Genomic DNA, 18,719 nt, shown 5'->3' on the forward strand with positions numbered 1-18,719 from the left:
TCAGCCCCCTCCCCCACCCAAGGGAAGCTTCTCAGCAAGGTTCTTCTTTTTCTGCTCAGCTCCCTAAGGGAACATCTCAGCAAAGGTTCTCCGCACCAGCAAAAGATCTTCACCCAAACCCTTTTAAGAGATTTATTAGGGAAGGAGGAATTCAGGATGGTGGGTGCCTCTGCCAGGGAGGAAAAGGACAACCAGAAATGAACTTGCAGAGGGGTGTATATAGGGCTTTTTAGGGTGGAGTTTTCCCAGGAAGAAGATTTTTCTGCTTAGGAATTCATTAGTTTTCCTGATCAGGGATTGGTTGGTTTAGTTGGGCAGGGGCAGAGTTGCTTCTGGTTTCAGGGCCAAACCGTGTTTCTTTCGCTGGAGCTTTTTTAGCCATTTGACTCTATTTTCAGGACTAAGACATATTTCTTTCACTAACTCTGGTTCTAGGGCCAAAGTGTGTTTCTTTGACTCCAGTATTAGAGTAAGGGTGTGTTTCTTTGGTTCTGGGTTCAGGGCTAAAGTTTTTTCCACTGGTTCAGGTTTCAGATCCAGGATGTATTTCTTTGACTAGCTCAGGGTTCAGGGTCAAGGTGAAAGATTTTGTTTTCAGGGACTTGTTAGTTTCCTGTTCAGGGATTGGTTGGTTTTCCTACTCAGGCGTTGCTTGGTTTTGTGTTCAGATAGTCTGGGACTGAGTTGGCTCCGGTTTGAGGGTCAAACTGTGCTTCTTTCATTGGCCTTTTTTAGTTTTTTCGCTCTAGCTTGGGGCCAATGGCTTAGGTATATTCCTAGCTAGCTCTTATATCTTACATTAACCCATTTCTATTAATCCCTGTATTGCCACTAGGCTTTGGCTTACTGGTGTTGGCATGTTACTTCTTTGTCGGTAACATGGCATCTGCTGACTCTGTCTTCTTTCTCCATGCATTCAGTTTAGTTTTCTCACCTAGCTCTATTCTGCCCTGTCATAGGCCAAAGCAGATTCTTTTTTAACCAATAGTAATAAAACATATTCACAGCCTACAGAGGGGAATTCCACATCAGCACTGCAGAATAAAGCTTATTTAGTTAAGGCTGAAAATCACATCCATCTGTGTATATGAACATAAATATTTAGAAGAAAATTTGATTTAACCAGACAACATTGGTAGCCCCACCCATTTCCCCCCACAAACACACTAAGACTTTAGTGACTTCCTGGGCCATGTGCTTTTGGCCAGGTTTAGTTTAGGGTTTTTGTTTCCTTATTCTTTTTGAGATAGGGTCTCACTAGGTAGCCCTAGCTGGCCTGAACTTGCTATGTAGATCAGTCTGGCCTGTAGATCCCAGAGATCTGTCTTTCTGTGCCACCCAAGAGCTGAGATTACAGGGCTGCACCACCGCACCCAGCTTGACCAGGTTGAGAGTGCCAGCATGGACTCTCCTGGGAAACAAGCTCAAATTCAAACCAAAACCGGTTGCTTGCCCCCCAACCTTCACATCACATTCACCATGGGACGCACCTTGCCTGGCATGATGATGTTATCGCATGCAGGGTTTGCTAACGGGTGATACCAGTGATGGCCTTTCTCCCCAGCCGACTGCAAAGCCTCTTCCTGTGCTATGGAAGGGAGGCAACAGGGAGGAAATATGAAATAAATTCTGCTTGATTTCCCTCTATCCTGAAAGTTTATTGTGTATTCAGCAGTGGGGCTTAGCATCTAGTTCAGTCCGACTTACTTTGTGAGAAAGGGTTTCTCATAAACCTGAAGCTTGCCAATTAGACTGGCTTCTAACCCCTGGGTTCTTCCTGTCCCTCCGTCTCCAGCTCTAATATTAAAGGCATTCTCCTCAATGCCTAGCTTTTACATAGGTGCTGGAGATCTGAACCGAGGTCCCCACGGCTGTCTAGAAAGTATGTGCCCACCACATGGTGGCTCACAACCATCTGTAATGAGGTCTGCTGCCCTCTTCTGGTCTGCAGACACACAGAGACAGAATATTGTATACATAATAAATAAATAAATATTAAAAAAAATGAAAGAAAGTATGTGCCCACTGTGCTATCTTCTAAGCCCTGGGTGGTAAATTTTTAAGAAACATGTTTAACCATGTGATATCTACATTTTTATAGTTAACATGAATTTTATGTAGTTGGTAGACTTGAATCTTGTGGGGTTTTTTTTTTAACAGTTTGGCAATGATTGATAACAGTAACAAATTATTATTATCTAAACTCTAAATTGCATATTTTGTTTAGATAATTTTCTGTCATTTGTTGTCCTTTATGTGAATGTATAGAATTTACTCTTTAAATTTTCTATTTCTTTTTACTTTGTTTATTCTGTTAATGTGTGTTTATGAGTATGTGCAAGTATATACATTGTGCATACTACATAGAGAGCAAAGGGAGACATGGAACACCCCAACCTCTAATTTTTTTTTTGAGGCAGGGTTCTCTGTGTAGCCCTGACTGTCCTGGAACTCACTCTGTAGACCAGGCTGGTCTTAAGCTCAGAGATCTGCTTGTCTCTGCTTCTGGAATGCTGGATTTAAATGTGTGCGCCATCACCCTCTGCAAGCTTCCTCTTCTTTAAGCCCCATCTTGTTCCCCTGAGACAGGCTCTCTCACTGAACGTGAGCTAGCTAGCATCCAGCAAGCCCCAGTGATTCTCATGCCTCTACTCCCACAGTGCTGGAGTACTGTCTTTTATTCTTCAAGCTCACTTTAGCTGGATTCATGCACAGGCAGTAACTGTGTGCCCATCACAACACATTCCCTGGCTATCCATACCATTACTTTACAAACCACTTTCATCATGTTATTGAAGTCACAGTGTGAATGTCTCATGTGACCCAACACTGACAGAGTCACTGAAAATGTTAGTTTTCTACTTCATTCTTGGCCACGGATCTTCATGTTTCTTAAAATCCTAATACAAGCACTTAATTGCATGGAATTGTTTTATGACTCTTATCTCCTCTGTTTAGCTGTGTCTTTCTCCAAAACCTGAAGTCCTCTGCAGAAATGAGTCCAGCCCTTCAGAGCCACTGTGCACTTCTGGAAGCCATGGTAATAGACCCCGTCCCTTCTCAGAATCGGCAGAGTATGATCCCGTGATTGAACACTGTTTTGATGAGCAATTGGCAATTGTAAATGTGTCATAATTAAATAAATTCTACAGCTATCTAATAAGCATTAGCAAGTGATAAATGCACACAGGAACTTCGGGTGGACAAGGGACACACTAGCTAGCTTCGTGAAACGCACAGCCAACCCCTTCTCCTATGAGAAGTCTGTTGTTGAAATTCTTTTAGAAATTCTTACTTCTGTTAACATCCAGACTAACTGCCCCCCTGTGATCATTGGAAGGCAGTAGGCTTGACTTTTTAACTTCTCTTGGGATTCGCAGGCAAGTTTTATTTTGTTTAGTTGCAATTATTTTGGGACCTAAACTGACTTTGAACTTACTGTGTTCAAATCCAAGACTGGCTGTGAACTTATAATCCTCCTGCCTCAACCTTCCAAATGCTGGAATTACAATTGTGTGCCACCATTCCTATTTATCTTCTGTTCATTACTGCAATTCAAGAGATCAAACCCAAGGTCTTGTGTGAGCTACGCAAGGAATCTGTGTGTCAGCTGTATCCCCGGTCTCCAGACATTTTTTTTTTTTTTGGTTTTTCGAGACAGGGTTTTTCTGTGGCTTTGGAGCCTGTCCTGGAACTAGGTCTAGGCTGGTCTCGAACTCACAGAGATCCGCCTGCCTTCCGAGTGCTGGGATTAAAGGCGTGCGCCATCGCCTGGCTAAACTTTTTTTTTCGAATTAATTATGCACGCAGACGTCATTCACACATAGCACAGAGACACAGACAAACACACAGTACAGTACTCACTTACCTGGGACTCGAACTGGCGACCTCGGGCTCTGCGGGCAGCGCTCCAATCCTCTTAGCCAGCTCTCCGACCATTTCCAGACATGTTTCTTTAACACATTCAAATGCTCAGCAAAATCATGAAGTCAAACGATGGTCTGATCCCAGATGCTTCTCTGATACTGTCAGTTCATTGCTGACACAAACCACCTCACATTGTTGTAATGAGTACGCAGTTTCTCATCCCACAGAGAGAGAACAAAGCCGGGCATGGTGGTGCATGTCTGTAAGACAGCAATCTGGGATCTGAGGCAGGAGAATTGTCAGGCATTCAACATTAGCCTGGACAACAGTATAAGACATCACCTCAAAAAACAAAACAAACACCAACAAAATAACAGAAGAAGAGAAGAGGAAAACAAAACAGCAGAGCGATTTCAGGTTCACTTAATAAAGATCTTATATTTGGAAATTTGAAAATGGTACTACAAGTGCAGGGGATGTAGCTCAGTTAAATGTTCACCAACACACACACACACACACACACACACACACACACACACACACACACAATCTTCAACACTGAACAAAACTGAGAATGGAGAGGCATGTTTGGAGTCCCAGAAAATGAAAAAAAAAAGGACAATGAAGCCTGGGGTGTGAGAGGCACATGATTAGAATACCAGATTTGGGAAGCTGAAGAAGGAGGATGAAGAGTTCAGCGCTACCCTTGGCAACATATGGAATTCCAGAACCAGCTATACCACATGAGACTCTTTAAATACGAAACAAAACTCCAAAAATAAGTGTGTGTGTGTGTGTATGATAACCTTTCTGCTTCCCAGCGTTGATATGAAACATGCAGTTGCTAATGACAAAGAATACAGGCAATACTTAATGTTTTTGCAGGACCATTCTTGTTCTAGACGCTACAATTTTGATTACCCCCATAGCAATCACCCATAGAGAGGATGTATATCCCATGCATGCACCATCTAGGAACACACTCTTGCAGATGTGTGAGATTAACTCTTTCACATCTGGAGCACTCTTCCTTCAGTCAGCACCGAGTGTAGGCTGTGTTTAGAAGATGTTGGGCTTTGATTGATTGTATTATCAATTTGCTTGATAATATTGATTATGTTATCAGTGATAACATAATATCCAATCTTGATTTAAGACCTAGTTTTGATTTAATGATGGATTCTCATTCAAAGGACAGCACACGGGAAAGCAATCATGGGGACCCAGTGGCAGTTCACTCCACCATGGCCGGTAAGCACTGGAAAGCAACATGGGATTGTGTGTGTTTGTACCTAGGGATTTGAGAGGAAAGTGTATTTGTGATTGTCCAGGGAGCTCTAGAGAGGAAAGAACAGACACGGAGAGTACTGTGGAGGAGAGCGTGTCAGCATTCCTGTGACATCTTGAGAATTAAGGACTAATGACACAGTCCTTGTGTCAGGTCCCAACCAGACAGCGTTAAAGGCTTTGTGCAGCAAGCCGGTTTCCTGAGATCTTAAATGGAAAATTAGAATGCCAATAATTCGGAGTTCCCAATAAGTACACATTATGTCTAAGTCCCCAGGTCAAATAGGGCCTTGACACATGATCCCACATTTTGGTACTGGGAATAGGTCTGATATAATACCAAGGGCAGCACATGGGCGGTCCATCCACAGCCGACAGGCAGGATCAAATAGCAGAGCTAACATCATTGCATCAGGATTGCCAGACTTTGATAGGCATTGTGGCATATTCCTTAATCTCATCACTTGGGAGGTATATGCAGGCAGATTTCTGAGTTTGAGGCCAGCCTGGTCTACAGAGCTAGTTCCAGGACAGCCAGGGATACTCTGGGAAGACATGCCTCAAAAAAAAAAAAAAGATTGTCAGACTTCAATGTGTTTTCCACTGTGCCTCCCTCCTCTCCACAGACCTGGCTCTCAGGGAAGCCCAGTGGTTTCAAGAGGCAAAGAGTCTGAGTGAGCAGCTGAGAGGAGCCTACACCAAAGCCACTTTCCGCCACATGGATTTGCCAGAGGTGTGTTCCAGCCTAGGCACTGACCACTTGCTTGGGTGTGATCTGTCCATCGTCTCAAAGCACATCAGCAGGCCAGTGCAAGAGGCCATGATGCTTCCTGAGGTCTTCACCAACCTCAGCTCTGTCATGTGTGTGGAGGGGGAGACCGGCAGTGGGAAGACAACCTTCCTGAAGAAAACAGCTTTCCTCTGGGCATCAGGATGCTGTCCCCTGCTGAACAGGTTCCAGCTGGTCTTCTACATCTCCCTGAGGTCCACCAGACCAGACCAGGGGCTGGCCGACATCATCGGCACCCAACTCCTAGAGGCAGGAGGATGCGTTAGTGACGTGTGCCTGAGCAGCAGTATACAGCAGCTAAGGCACCGGGTGCTGTTCCTGTTGGATGACTACCGTGGGATGGACTCACTGCCCCAAGCCATACAAACACTGATTACAAAAAACTACTTGTCACGAACCTGCCTATTGATCGCTGTCCATACAAACAGGGCCAGGGCCATCCGCCCATACCTAGACACAATCCTAGAGATCCAAGAGTTTCCTTTCTATAATACTGTCTCTGTACTAAGGAAGTTCTTCTCACATAATATAATCCGTGTGCGAAAGTTTATAAATTACTTTGGAAAGAATGTGGATTTGCAGGGAATTCACAAAACCCCCCTCTTCGTGGCAGCAGTCTGTACTGACTGGTTTCAAAATCCTTCTGACCAGTCCTTACACGATGTGGCAGTTTTCAAGTTCTATATGAACTATCTTTCCTTACAGAACAAGACTACGCCTGAGCCTCTCAAGGCCACTGTGTCCTCGTGTGGTCAGCTGGCCTTGCGAGGGCTTTTCTCATCTTGCTTTGAGTTCAGTAGTGAGGACCTCACAGAAGCAGGAGTCGATGAAGATGAAGATCTGACCAGCTGCCTGATGAGTAAATTCACAGCCCAGAGACTGAGCCCAGTCTATCGGTTCCTAAGTCCTTTGTTCCAAGAATTTCTTGCTGCCATGAGGCTGACTGAACTCCTGAGTTCAGAAAGGAAGGAAGACCAAGATCTGGGACTTGATTATTTGAGACAGATTAACTCACCCTTGAAGGCTATGGGTGTTTACAACAATTTTTTGAAGTATGTCTCCAGCCACCCTTCATCAAAGGCAGCGCCAATGGTTGTGTCTCACTTGCTTCAGTTGGTGGATGATAAAGAGTCGCTGGAGAACATGTCTGAAGATGAGGATTACAGGAAGCTCCATCCAGAAACTTCTGAGAGGATAGAGTTGATTAGGGGATTGTGGCAGTTATTTCCTGAGTCTTTCTTTTCCTTTATATCAGAAAATTTATTGAGCGTTGCTCTAAACTTTGCATATGAAAGCAAGGCGGTCGCTGCATGTTCTCCATTTATTTTGCAATTCCTTCGAGGGAGAACACTGGCTTTGAATTGTCTGAATTTTCAGTACTTTCGGGACTACCCAGAAAGTCTACTGTTACTGAAGAGTATTGAGGTCTCCATAAGTGGAAATAACAGGGTAAGGGCAATAGATTTTTCACTCATGGAAAAAGGTTTTGCCAAAGTACAGCCACCAACTATTGATGAGGACTATGCCTCTGCCTTTCAACCAATGAGTGAATGTGAGAAAAATTTAGCTGAAAAAGAGGCGATAATAAAGAACTATGTGGATATCCAACACCAGGCTCCACCCAACATCAGTGCTGGCTATTGGAAACTGTCACCCAAGCAGTACAAGATCCCTAGGCTGGAAGTTGCAGTGGCCAACATGGATCCCGCAGACCAAGCACTGCTCCAGTTCCTAATGGAAGTCTTCTCAGCATCACAGAATATAGAACTCCATTTGAACCACAGCAGCGGCTTTCTTGAAAGCATCCGCCCTGCTCTGGAGCTGCAGAAGTCCTCTGTCACCAAGTGCTCCATGTGTGGACTGGAGCTCAGCGCAGCAGAACAGGAGCTGCTTCTTACCCTGCCTGCCCTGCAGTCTCTTGAGGTCTCAGGAACAAACCAGTTACCAGGTAACACTGAGTGTCACATAACCATTCTGGCTGACACTGTGTTTTCTCGTTCTTGGTTTTCGATGAATGAAGCTTCTCAGGCACAAGGTCATAAATGTGTCTTGATAGAAGAGATCTGATCACTTTCACTGTTTGGGGCAGTGTATAAATCAGTGAAAGGCCCTGAATCACAGGATGGGTTTAACATAATTCCAGCAGAGTTGGCTTAACACTGACATCAATATTACCTTGCTTGAGGGGCTTTTACAGGTGTTTAAATCACTCGTTATTAGTAAATGGTGCACTCTTTGTGAGATGAGGCTGGAGAATCATCTGTTCCTGGGCTATCAAAGTAGGAGGGTGTTTAGCTTCTCCACAAAAAGGAATTCAATAGTGGGAACAATAAAGTCTTACTTAGGTTTCTGTTGCTATCCTCAAACATTTTGACCAGAAGCCGCTTGCAGGAGGCAAGGGGTTTTCCCACCTTACAGCTCCCAGGTCTCATAGTCCATCACTGAAGACTGCCATGACAGGAACTCAGGCAGGAAACTGGAGGCAGAGAAGAGACCAGGGAGACATGTTACGTGCTGGCTTCGTTCTGTGGATGCTTTTTTTTTTAAAATATTTATTTATTTATTATACAATATTATGTCAGTGTATATGCCTGCAGGCCAGAAGAGGGCACCAGACCCCATTACAGATGGTTGTGAGCCACCATGTGGTTGCTGGGAATTGAACTCAGGACCTTTGGAAGAGCAGACAATGCTCTTAACCTCTGAGCCATCTCTCCAGCCCCCTGTGGATGCTTTTACAGCTGACTTCTTATTCAGCTCTGGCCCACCAGCCCAGGGGTACTGTCCCCACTAAGCTGGGCCCTCCCTCAACTGTCATTATTCAAGATGATACCTTACAGACTGGCCCACAGGGAACTTGATAGGGTCATTTTCTAAACTGAGGCTCCTCTTCCTAGATAATTCTAGCTTATTTCAAGTTGACAGAAACCAACCAGGCAAAAATTTCTCCTCTTAGTTTTGTCTTCCATTAAGTAATATATAATATTTTTCAGCACAAACTTTACCTTTTATTAAAATTGTTTATAAGTACTTATGAGTTTTGATAATGCTTGGTTTTTAAATTTTTTTATAATCATAACGAATCCAATCTTTTGTTTTTAACTATCTGTTACATGCTTTGGAATGCTTTGCTTGTCTATATCTGTGTTTTACATTTTTTAATTGTGCAAGGTGCCTGTGTGTGTGTGTGTGTGTGTGTGTGTGTGTGTGTGTGTTTGCAAATGTGTACATAGGTACATGACTATGCCACAGCATGTATCTGGAAGTGAAGGGACAAGTGCAGGATTGCCATCTTCCCTTCCACCATGTGAGGCTGGCAGGCTTAGAACAAGTGCTTTTTCTCTTAGAGTCATATCCCTGCGCCACACCCTACTCCTGCGTAGGAGAAGGTCTCATATAGCGTAGACTAGCTGTGAATTCATTGTGTTCTTGATCATTACCGTGAACTGCCTGAGCCTTTTACTGCCAAGTCTTGAATGCCAGATTACAGGCATGCTCCAATATCTGGTCTCTGTGAAAATAAAACTATTTTTGATTCTGATAATAAATATCATCCCATAGATTCAAAAAGGACATTGCTTGCCTTGTGTAAAAGAGAGACAAGGCAGGGCTGGCATGTCACTTGGTCAGTAGGGTGCTTCCCTACAATGCACAGAGCCCTGTGTTCAATCGGCGGCCCTGCATGAGCTGAGCGTGGTGATACATGTGCAGTCTGAGCAATCGGGACGAGAACAGGGTCAGGACTTCTGTAGTCAATAACATTCCACTGGGTGTGGGCATGTGGGTGTGTCATTGTGTGTGTTCCATTCTGCTTATCCTCACAGCCATTGATGAACCCTGGTCGTTTCCATTTCCTGGGTATTATGCGGGATAATGATCATTTGGGTTAAAAACGTCTCAGTTGTCTTGGGTATATTCTGGTGGTAGAATTTCCTGTTTATATGGCTAGTCTTGTGTTTTGAGACAAGGTCTCCCTCTATAGCCTAGGCTATTCTTGGAACTCACAATGTAACACCAGCTGGCCTTAAACTCATGAAACTTTTCTTCCCTCAGCACCCCCAGCCACCAGTGTTCCATCTGTGAGCCACCACATCTTCCTTGCATTTAACCTTTTGAGGAAATTCCCAGGTGTGTTTCATGGCTACACCATTTACCCTGCCACGGGCCGTGTGCAAGTCCCCATGCTCTCTGCCCTAGCCTCATTTTTCCTTTGCTTTGCTGTACGAATCAGGAACATATTCTAATAAGTCAACATTATCCTATGACTGAATGAGACTGACTATATTTTCAATAGCTCATAGTGATCTTTTATTTTTAGTTTTAGAGATGTCTATTTAAATTCTTTGTAATTAAAAAAAAATTTGCCTCAAAAGATTTGGGTTGTTCTTTTGATCTTGACACTCCAAAGGCTGAGATGGGAAGATTGCCATGGTCTGAGGCTAGCTCTAAAAGTGAGTTCTTGACTAACTTGGGCAATAGAGTGAGATCCTTTCAAAATTATTCTGTTATAGGAGTTCTTTATGTATTGTGAATATTAAACTCTATTTTACAAGGGAAGTAGCTCAATGGGAGAACACTTGCCTACAGATGCAAGGCCTTGGGTTTCATCCCTAGAATGGCACTGGCTCTGGGTTCAGGGTCAAGGTAGGTTTCTTTGACTGGCCCTTTTACCCTACATTACCTGTTTCCTTCTAAGAGTTCTATGGTTTTTTTTAATTAATTTTTGATCCCAGTCATTTCCCCGACCCCTCACATCTGCCTTCCACCCTGTACTCCCGTCCCCATAAAAAAAAAATAGAAGAAAAAAGGAAAAAAAACCAGAAAATTTAAAAATCTTGTCATGAAAGCTGCAGTGTGACACAGTGAGACACACTGTCAACCCCTTTGTCCATATATCTTTACTTGCAGGTGTTCGTTGAAGAAAGTCATTGGTCTGGTGTAGGCGGAATTTCTCTGTAACTGCTCAGCTGCTCCCAAATAACCACCCAGAGACTCATTAATTATAAATGTTCAGCCAATAGTTTGGCATGTTATTAACTAGCTCTTACAACTTAAATTAACCCATTTCAATCAATCACATGCTACCACATGGCTCATTGCTGATTGCCTCATTTTGTATATATCCTGTTCCCTCTGCATCTGGCTGGTGACTCCTTTGACGCTACCCTTCTTCTTTCCAGCATTCTCTCTGCCCCCAAAATCCTGCTTAGCTATCAACCAATCAGCTTTTTATTAACAATAAGAGCAATTCATATTTGCAGTGTACAAAGATTGTTCCCCAGCAGTCTTGTTTGAGGCCTCTGGTTTCTACTGTACTACGGATACCAGGTCTTTACTAGGACTCTTCCTGGGTGTCCTGCTGTTGTCCTGTGTCATGGAGATCCTACAACTTAAGGTCTGCAAGTCAACTTCCTTCATGTGCTCTAGCAGGTCAGATGGGGTGGATGTTGGGCTGCCCAAGTTCTAGCCCTGGATCTGGGCCTGGGAAGCTGTAAGGCTGTTCTGCCAGATGAGAAATGGGGCTAGTTCTCCCATGTTTATAACTTCAGGGCTAGTTCACCCACACCACCGTTTATAGGGTTGGCTCTCCTGCATGACCACAGGTCAGCTCTCCTACCTGCCGAGACGTTGATGTTCGCTCTTATATTTGTCATTAATTCGTTCTGAGTTATCTTTTATGAGTTGGAAGCAAGAATCTAGCTGTGGGCCAGGCGGTGGTGGCACACACCTTTAATCCCAGCACTCGGGATGCAGAGACAGGCGGATCTCTGGGAGTTCGAGGCCAGCCTGGTCTACAGAGCTAGTTCCAGGACAGGCACCAAAGCTACAGAGAAACCCTGTCTTGAAAAAACAACAACAACAACAAAAAAAGAATCTAGCTGTGTCCTTTTTCTTGTGCAAAGCCATTTGTTCTCACACTAGTGGCTGGGGAGGTGTTGAAGGGATCCCTCCAGGTGCCATACAGGGAAGTTGACTATGAAAAGAGATAAGAATGAAAACCCCATCGGCATGGATCAGACTTCGGGAGTCTAATAACAAGCAGTTTATTCCCAACTATAATTTGGCAAAAAAAAAATAAAAGTTTTCTGGTCTAATACAATCCCCACTGCACACGAAAGCATAATTACATTGAAACTCAACTTAGGGCACATGTCATTTCTTCCTAAATGATGGGTTCTGGAGATGGGCTACCAGTACTAGCTTAAGGGCCTAAGGGTCTTGCCTGGTCTTAGTCATAGGGATAGCATAGAGGTCATTTGGGCTATTAGCTACCTCTGGTCCTGGTTGTGGAAGGTTGGGGGAACCTCTGGCAACTGGGTCATTTAGAATACTATCCACTTCCAGTCTTGGCTATAGGAGCTTGATATGGCCTGGCCCAACAGATGACACAGACAATCAGGCTATTAATCACTTCCAATTACCAGATTTCTGAATGAAAGAAGGTTTTACACCCTTCCCATTAGAAAGACAGTCCTGTGTGCTTAACATTCCTGGTTTCTCTAGAGATCTCTGGGAGCAAGATACTTCATGCTATGCCTCCAACAAGATGTCTTATTTATTTTGTGAGTCTAGTGAGCAACATAGGGCTCCCCCTATGCTCTATGATCTTCAGATGCTGCTGATGGCAGGATCTTCGTGGGTGTGCTTTCTAAAGAGATGTTAGGACCTCTGAGAAGGTTTGTTCTGAAACCATCTAATGATCAAAGCACACTTGAGAACTCTCACTTGGGATTCTTGAGTGATGGAAACTATTGATGTGGAATGTCCTTCCGTATATGTGTTGCTTTTATTGGATAATAAATAAAGCTGCTTTGGCCTATGACAGGGCAAAATATAGCCAGGTTGGAAGAGATAGAGAGAGAGAGTAGGTGGAGTCAAGGAGATGCCATGTAGCTGCTAAAAGAGAAAGACTCCTGCCGGTAGGCCACAACCTTGTGAAAATACATAAATTTATAGAAATGAGTTAATTTAAGATGTAAGAGTTAGTTAAGAAGAAGCCTGAGTTAATAGGCCAAACAGTGCTGTAATTAATATAGTTTCTGTGTTATCATTTGGGTCTGGGTAACAGACGAGCATTCTTTGCTTACAAACAATGTGTTGCTTTCCAGACCAGCTCTTCGCTAACTTGGACAGGTTCCCGAACCTGAAGGAATTGTCAGTGAGTCTAACTGGCAAACCAGATGTACTTTCAGTCATCCCTGGAGATTTCCTAAGCCTCCACCACATAGAGAAGTTATGCATCCAGACTTCCACAGAGTCTGACATCTCCAAACTGGGTAAGGATGGTGCCTGGATCTCCCAAGGTCGTGTTTCAGCTGGAAAAGCTTCTTAGCTGATAATTGTTAGAATCATTAAATCATAATTAGTTGGGATGGAGAGATGGCACCGTGGGTAAGAACACTAATTGCTCTTCTATTAGACCTGATTCAATTCCCGTCACCCACATGGCAGCTTAAACCTGCTTGTGATTCCAGTTTCAGTGCTTCTGACACCCTCACACAGACAGAAATACCTGCAAAACACCAATAAACATTAAATAAAAAAATAAATTATTAAAAAATAACTAGATCATCATTAGTTAAAACATCTGTGGGCCTGACAGCATGAACCACGTCCTTGGGAAGGTGTAGGAACAGCGCTCTTCCTCATGAAGAGGGCAGACAATCATTTGTAACCCTGAGTTCTTGACATGACTGTGACTGCCCTGAGCTCTTCACAAATGCTAACTCACCCTTCATCCCCTTGTGAAAGAAAGCACAATGATTATTGCTAGTTTTCAGCTGGGAAATTGAGGTCAGCCACTGCTCATGTTTGTCCAGCTGAGAAAATGCTTCCTCAAAGGAGAAGATTTGAGTCCACGGCCTGAGCTTTAAACTCCCAACACACTTCCTCTCCACGGCAGTTTGTGGGGTTCTTTTCTTTTGCTGTTGTTTTAGTGGCACTTGCAGATTTGCCTGCTGAGGAGAAGGAAATCTGAACTGCGGCCACCTGGACCTTTTCTCCATTTCCCTCCATCCCAGCCTCCTGTTGGTGGACAGCTGTGCAGCCATCTTTCTAGAACACGGCATTTAGCAAGTGACTCAGGCACCCTCAGATCCTTCATTTAGTAAACTCTGTTCACTGAAGACTAAAGAAATATAAACCTGGAGCTGACAAGCAGGCCAATAGCGGTTGAGGCGGGGCTTGGTGGCGTATGCCTGTCATCACAGCACTTGGGAGGCTGCTGCAGGACTGCCACAACTTCAGTGACAGCCTAGCCATGTGATGATTTCCAGGGCAACATGACCCACAGAAACAAAACCAACCAAGAAGCCAAAAAAAAAAATCTGTCCAACAAGTTGGGTCAATGGGTGCTTGCTGCCAAGCTCAATAAGAAGTGGGGTCTCTGGGATCCCTTAGCAAAAGGATAGAAGAGCTTTCTCCCAAAGTTGTTCTCTGGCAACTGCTTGTGGGTTACGGCACTTTTGTGTCTTTCCGTGCGTGCATGCGTGCGCACACACACACACCAAATTATTACATTGAAAAATATTTTTAAGTTGTGCTTCAGAGTTTCCTCTCTTTTACGTTCCTCTGTGAAGAATTCCTGCTGTTTAGGACAGTGTGCAAACACAGAGACGTTAGGGTGCTGATACTGCAGGTGAAATATGGAGAAGAGAAAACGGATCCAGAGAGGGCCAGGAACTTGCCCAGGTCATCTGCTCTCTAGTCAGCTGCAGAAGCTGAGCACACGCCCACCATGGCCTGAGCACTAGATCACTGCGTCACTGCCTGTTTAATTGGTGTGGCTGGGATATGGATTGAGAGGTCAGTTTGGATAGGAATTTGTAGCCTTCTCTAATTTCTGAAACTCCTTCATCTTTTCCAGTTAAATTGATTCAGAACTCTCCAAATCTTCATGTTTTCCGGCTGAAAGATACTTTCTTTTCGGATTTTGAGTCTCTTGTGACTGCGCTTGCTTCCTGCAAGAAACTCAGAGAGATTGAGTTTTCTAGACAATGCTTTGAAACCATGCCATTTGGTAAGAATGATACAGTGTTGACTTCAGGTGCTCCTGTGTACAAAGTCATTAAATACTCTAGAGTTCAGATGCAACTAATGTCACAGAAACCATGACAGCACTGACTTCAGTGAGGCTTTCCCAGCAGTGATCTGTGTCTACAATGTAAACATTCCCTGTGCCTAGTCATAGTAATTCAATCGGAATATCATGTCACCTTTATCACTTTGAGATACTCTTATTTCCACAGTATTCCTCCATGTCACAGGAAACGTATCTGAACTAACTAAATTTATTTTCCCTTTCCTAGTCACTATTTTGCCAAAATTTGTTTCACTGAAGATATTGGATCTTAAATGCCAACAATTTCCAGATAGGGAAACATCAGAAAAGTTTGGTAAGTTTATAAAACAGTGTTTCTTAATGTGTTCTTTATCCTCCCTCCTCGTCCTCCTTCAGTGAACTCATGACAAAGTGAGCTGTGTACAGCTGTCCCTTGACATTCACGGCAGCTGGGTCCAGGACCTCTGCTAATGTAAACACTAGAAGATCCTTCACTCTGTGGTATAAAATGGTGCCTTTTTAGCCATAACCCCACATATCCTCCATATACTGTAAAACATCTCTCAACTGCTTACAGTGCCTAATGCCATGTAAATGCTATGTAAACAGGTGTTACTCTGTGTTGTTCTGGGAATAATGATGAGGGAAAAATATCTGTACATGTTTGCCACAGACACGATTTTTAAAAATTGAACCAGTGGTTGGTGGAATCTGCTGATACAGAGGGTCAGCTGTACCAGCCGTGCTGGTCCTTAGGAGGACACCATAATGATGCTCAATATCACTATTGACTCCTTAGAGTCACTAACTTCTTAGGAGAGAAATTGACCCTGACCTCTATGCCAATTCATCTGTCCCTCTCCAAATATTCTATATCCTGTTTGTTCCAACGGTTTCAGAATACATACTAAGACTTCTGTTTAGTTCAAAAAAAAGTAATCTGTAATAAATCATACTGAGCAAAATGATAAGTGTAGAGAGATTATAAACTTTTTTGAGTTAAAAAAATCATTTAGAAAAGTAATGTGCTTCGCTGGCAAACATGAGCAGGGAGACAGTGGTGGTATGGGGTAGACAGCTCTGTCTTCACAGCGCTCCCAGACTTTAGTGTGCATAAGGAGGGCCTGACCCCTTTCTCTTCCCTTCTGTAGAGGCAGCTGATGTGTGTTTTCTTCGGTTTTGGAGGTGCTGGTAATCGGGTGTGGTAAAGCAGCAGCGACAACATCAGGTCACTGTCATGTGTCACAGGTTGACTGCATGCTGGCTATAATGAGAGGTTCCCCAAATATTACAAATTATTATTTGTAATAATTTACAAACATTAAAATAGGAGGCTGGTTAGCCCAGACAGAAGGAAGCAAGTATTTGGCTTCCGGTACCCAGCTTGGAATGAATCCTTAATGAAGCAAATTATTTTTATTTCTTTAAAAATGAGTGCATATATATTGTTGCAAAGTGAAGTTGAGAATTTTCCTCAGAGAGCTCTGCCAAAAATATAGATTTTTTTCACGAAAAATGCACGGGAGGTGCCCAGCAAGGAGAAACTTGGCTCCAAGGTTGACAACCTGAGTTGGATCCCTGGGACCCATATGATGGAAGGAGAAAGATTCCACTTCTGCAGGCTGTCCCCTGCCTCTAAACCCCTAAACCCATACCATGCCACACACACACACACACACACACACACACGATAAATACACACAAATGTAATTTAAGTTGTTTTTTAAATGTCAGGAAGAAAGAATCACAAGTTGGAAATATTGGTGCAGACTCAGTTTGTTAGCTCGTAAACATACATACATCCATATATGTATATAGAAATCTAGGTTTCTCTACACAGGAATCTCTTGGGATTGTCACGCGAGAGACCAGAATGTGCTTTACTAGTAAAAGACACCAGTGCTCAGCTGCTCACTTCTTTCCTGTTTTCCATACACAGCGCTAGGATCATTTCTTTCAGTGAGTAGATGGCTTAAGTAACCCATTTGAGAAAGAGCACTTACAACCTGGGAGTGGTGGCACATGCCCGTGATCCCATCACTAGGAGATTGAGGCAGGAGGATTATTAGTTCCAAGCCAGCCTGAGCTGTCTTTTAAAAGCCCAAAACAAAGCATTCAACCCAACTGATGAATCTTATGTCATGCATACTGATATAAGTGCTGTTGGTACATATGGGAACTGAAATTGTATAACCAGATTTGCTGCTTTAAGCAGATATGGCAAGAACAAGAAAGTCCCTGAGTTTTCATAGGTGTCTCGGGCTCGGGAGAGCTGCTGGCTACCATTCTTGCTTTTATAGAAACAATAGCGTAAAGACAAGGCTCAGTTATTGAGTACGTTTGTGACTGTGTGCCTGTGTGCAGGTCAAGGATGTGGGGATGGAATCCAGGGTCTCAAGCATGCTAATCAAGCACTGACTGTGTCACTCTGTCCCTGCCAAATCCCTGGACTCGGTTTCTTTCTTTCTTTCTTTCTTTCTTTCTTTCTTTCTTTCTTTCTTTCTTTCTTTCTTTCTTTCTTTCTTTCTTCCTTTTGGCTTTTTTGAGACAGGGTTTCTCTGTGGTTTTGGAGCCTGTCCTGAAACTAGCTCTTGTAGAACAGGGTGTCGCTGGAATTAAAGGTGTGCGCCACCATCACCTGGCTTTCTTTAAAAAGAAAAAGATTTATTTTATTTATTATGTATATAGTGCTCTGTCTGCATGTATAACTGGAGGCCAGAAGAGGGCACTAGATCTCATTACAGATGGTTGTGAGCCACCATGTGGTTGCTGAGAATTGAACTCAGGACCTCTGGAAGAGCAGCCAGGGCTCTTAACCTCTGAGCCATCTCTCCAGCCCCACCTGACTTGATTTCTAAATACCCAGTCTTAAAAGAATCGGAGTTCTGTGGAGACGTGATTCATTCAAGAACTGAAACAGGAAAAGCCAAAGATAAATCTAGAACATTGGTCCATGATAGAAAGTTTTCAAAAATAGTTTCTGTGGGGCCTCAGGAGTAGAGTAAGTGATCATGTGACATACAGTGTCCTGCTAAGCAAGAGGGAAGAAAGGCTGCCATGGTGGTGGACCATGTTTTAATGCCCAGTGTGGGTCTTCTCAGTGTGCAATCACTAGGGGGGTGGCGGGAGGTGGGATGGTGAAGAAGGGTCTGGGGTGGAGGCCTTGTAGAGTCAGTGGTGTGACCTGAGACCAAAGGAAGCCTGGTTGTGAGAAAGGAAGTAGAATGGAGAGACAGCCTGGACTTGTGCTGAGAGACAGGTTAGGGAGGACAGAGAAGCCAGCTGCAAAGAGCAGCAGGAACAGCTGTGTCCTGACCCCTTCTCTTTTCCGTGAAGAGGAAGTGACCAGGAGGGTGGGGCTCCTAGGCTGCAGATGTCCAGGTCATAGCTGCTCACGATGGGACAGCTGCTGAGGATGGCTTTGTGGTGTCTCCCTCAGCCCAGGCTCTGGGTTCTCTCAGGAACCTGGAGGAACTGCTCCTTCCCACTGGGGATGGGATCCAGCAAGTGGCCAGACTGATTGTCCGGCAGTGTCTGCAGCTTCAGCGTCTCCGAGTTCTTTACTTCGTGGAGACCTTGGATGACGACAGCGTGATGGAGATCGGTGAGTTTCAAAGGCCAGCGTCATCGCTGAGCTGCCTGCTGCAAGTGTCTATGAGAACACCCGACTCCCATAGTCCAGTGTCCTCCCTCACTTCCGCTCTCAGGCTGCTG

At 43.9% G+C, this 18,719-nt stretch overlaps 1 protein-coding gene across 4 annotated transcripts in view; it reads left to right on the forward strand.

Annotated features, from left to right (window-relative positions):
* Nucleotides 1–18,719, forward strand: part of LOC142851964 (baculoviral IAP repeat-containing protein 1b-like) — a 47,758-nt gene that overhangs the window by 22,449 nt on the left and 6,590 nt on the right. For all 4 annotated transcript variants that reach the window (XM_075976214.1, XM_075976215.1, XM_075976212.1 and 1 more), the window contains exons 8-14: nucleotides 2,959–3,040; nucleotides 5,061–5,118; nucleotides 5,781–7,892; nucleotides 13,054–13,221; nucleotides 14,811–14,963; nucleotides 15,253–15,339; nucleotides 18,445–18,609. In XM_075976214.1, the coding sequence (XP_075832329.1) occupies nucleotides 2,959–3,040; nucleotides 5,061–5,118; nucleotides 5,781–7,892; nucleotides 13,054–13,221; nucleotides 14,811–14,963; nucleotides 15,253–15,339; nucleotides 18,445–18,609 (2,825 nt within the window). The remainder of the gene's footprint in view (nucleotides 1–2,958; nucleotides 3,041–5,060; nucleotides 5,119–5,780; nucleotides 7,893–13,053; nucleotides 13,222–14,810; nucleotides 14,964–15,252; nucleotides 15,340–18,444; nucleotides 18,610–18,719) is intronic.

Source organism: Microtus pennsylvanicus, chromosome 6 (assembly GCF_037038515.1).
Source record: "Microtus pennsylvanicus isolate mMicPen1 chromosome 6, mMicPen1.hap1, whole genome shotgun sequence".
Taxonomy (NCBI): domain Eukaryota; kingdom Metazoa; phylum Chordata; class Mammalia; order Rodentia; family Cricetidae; genus Microtus; species Microtus pennsylvanicus.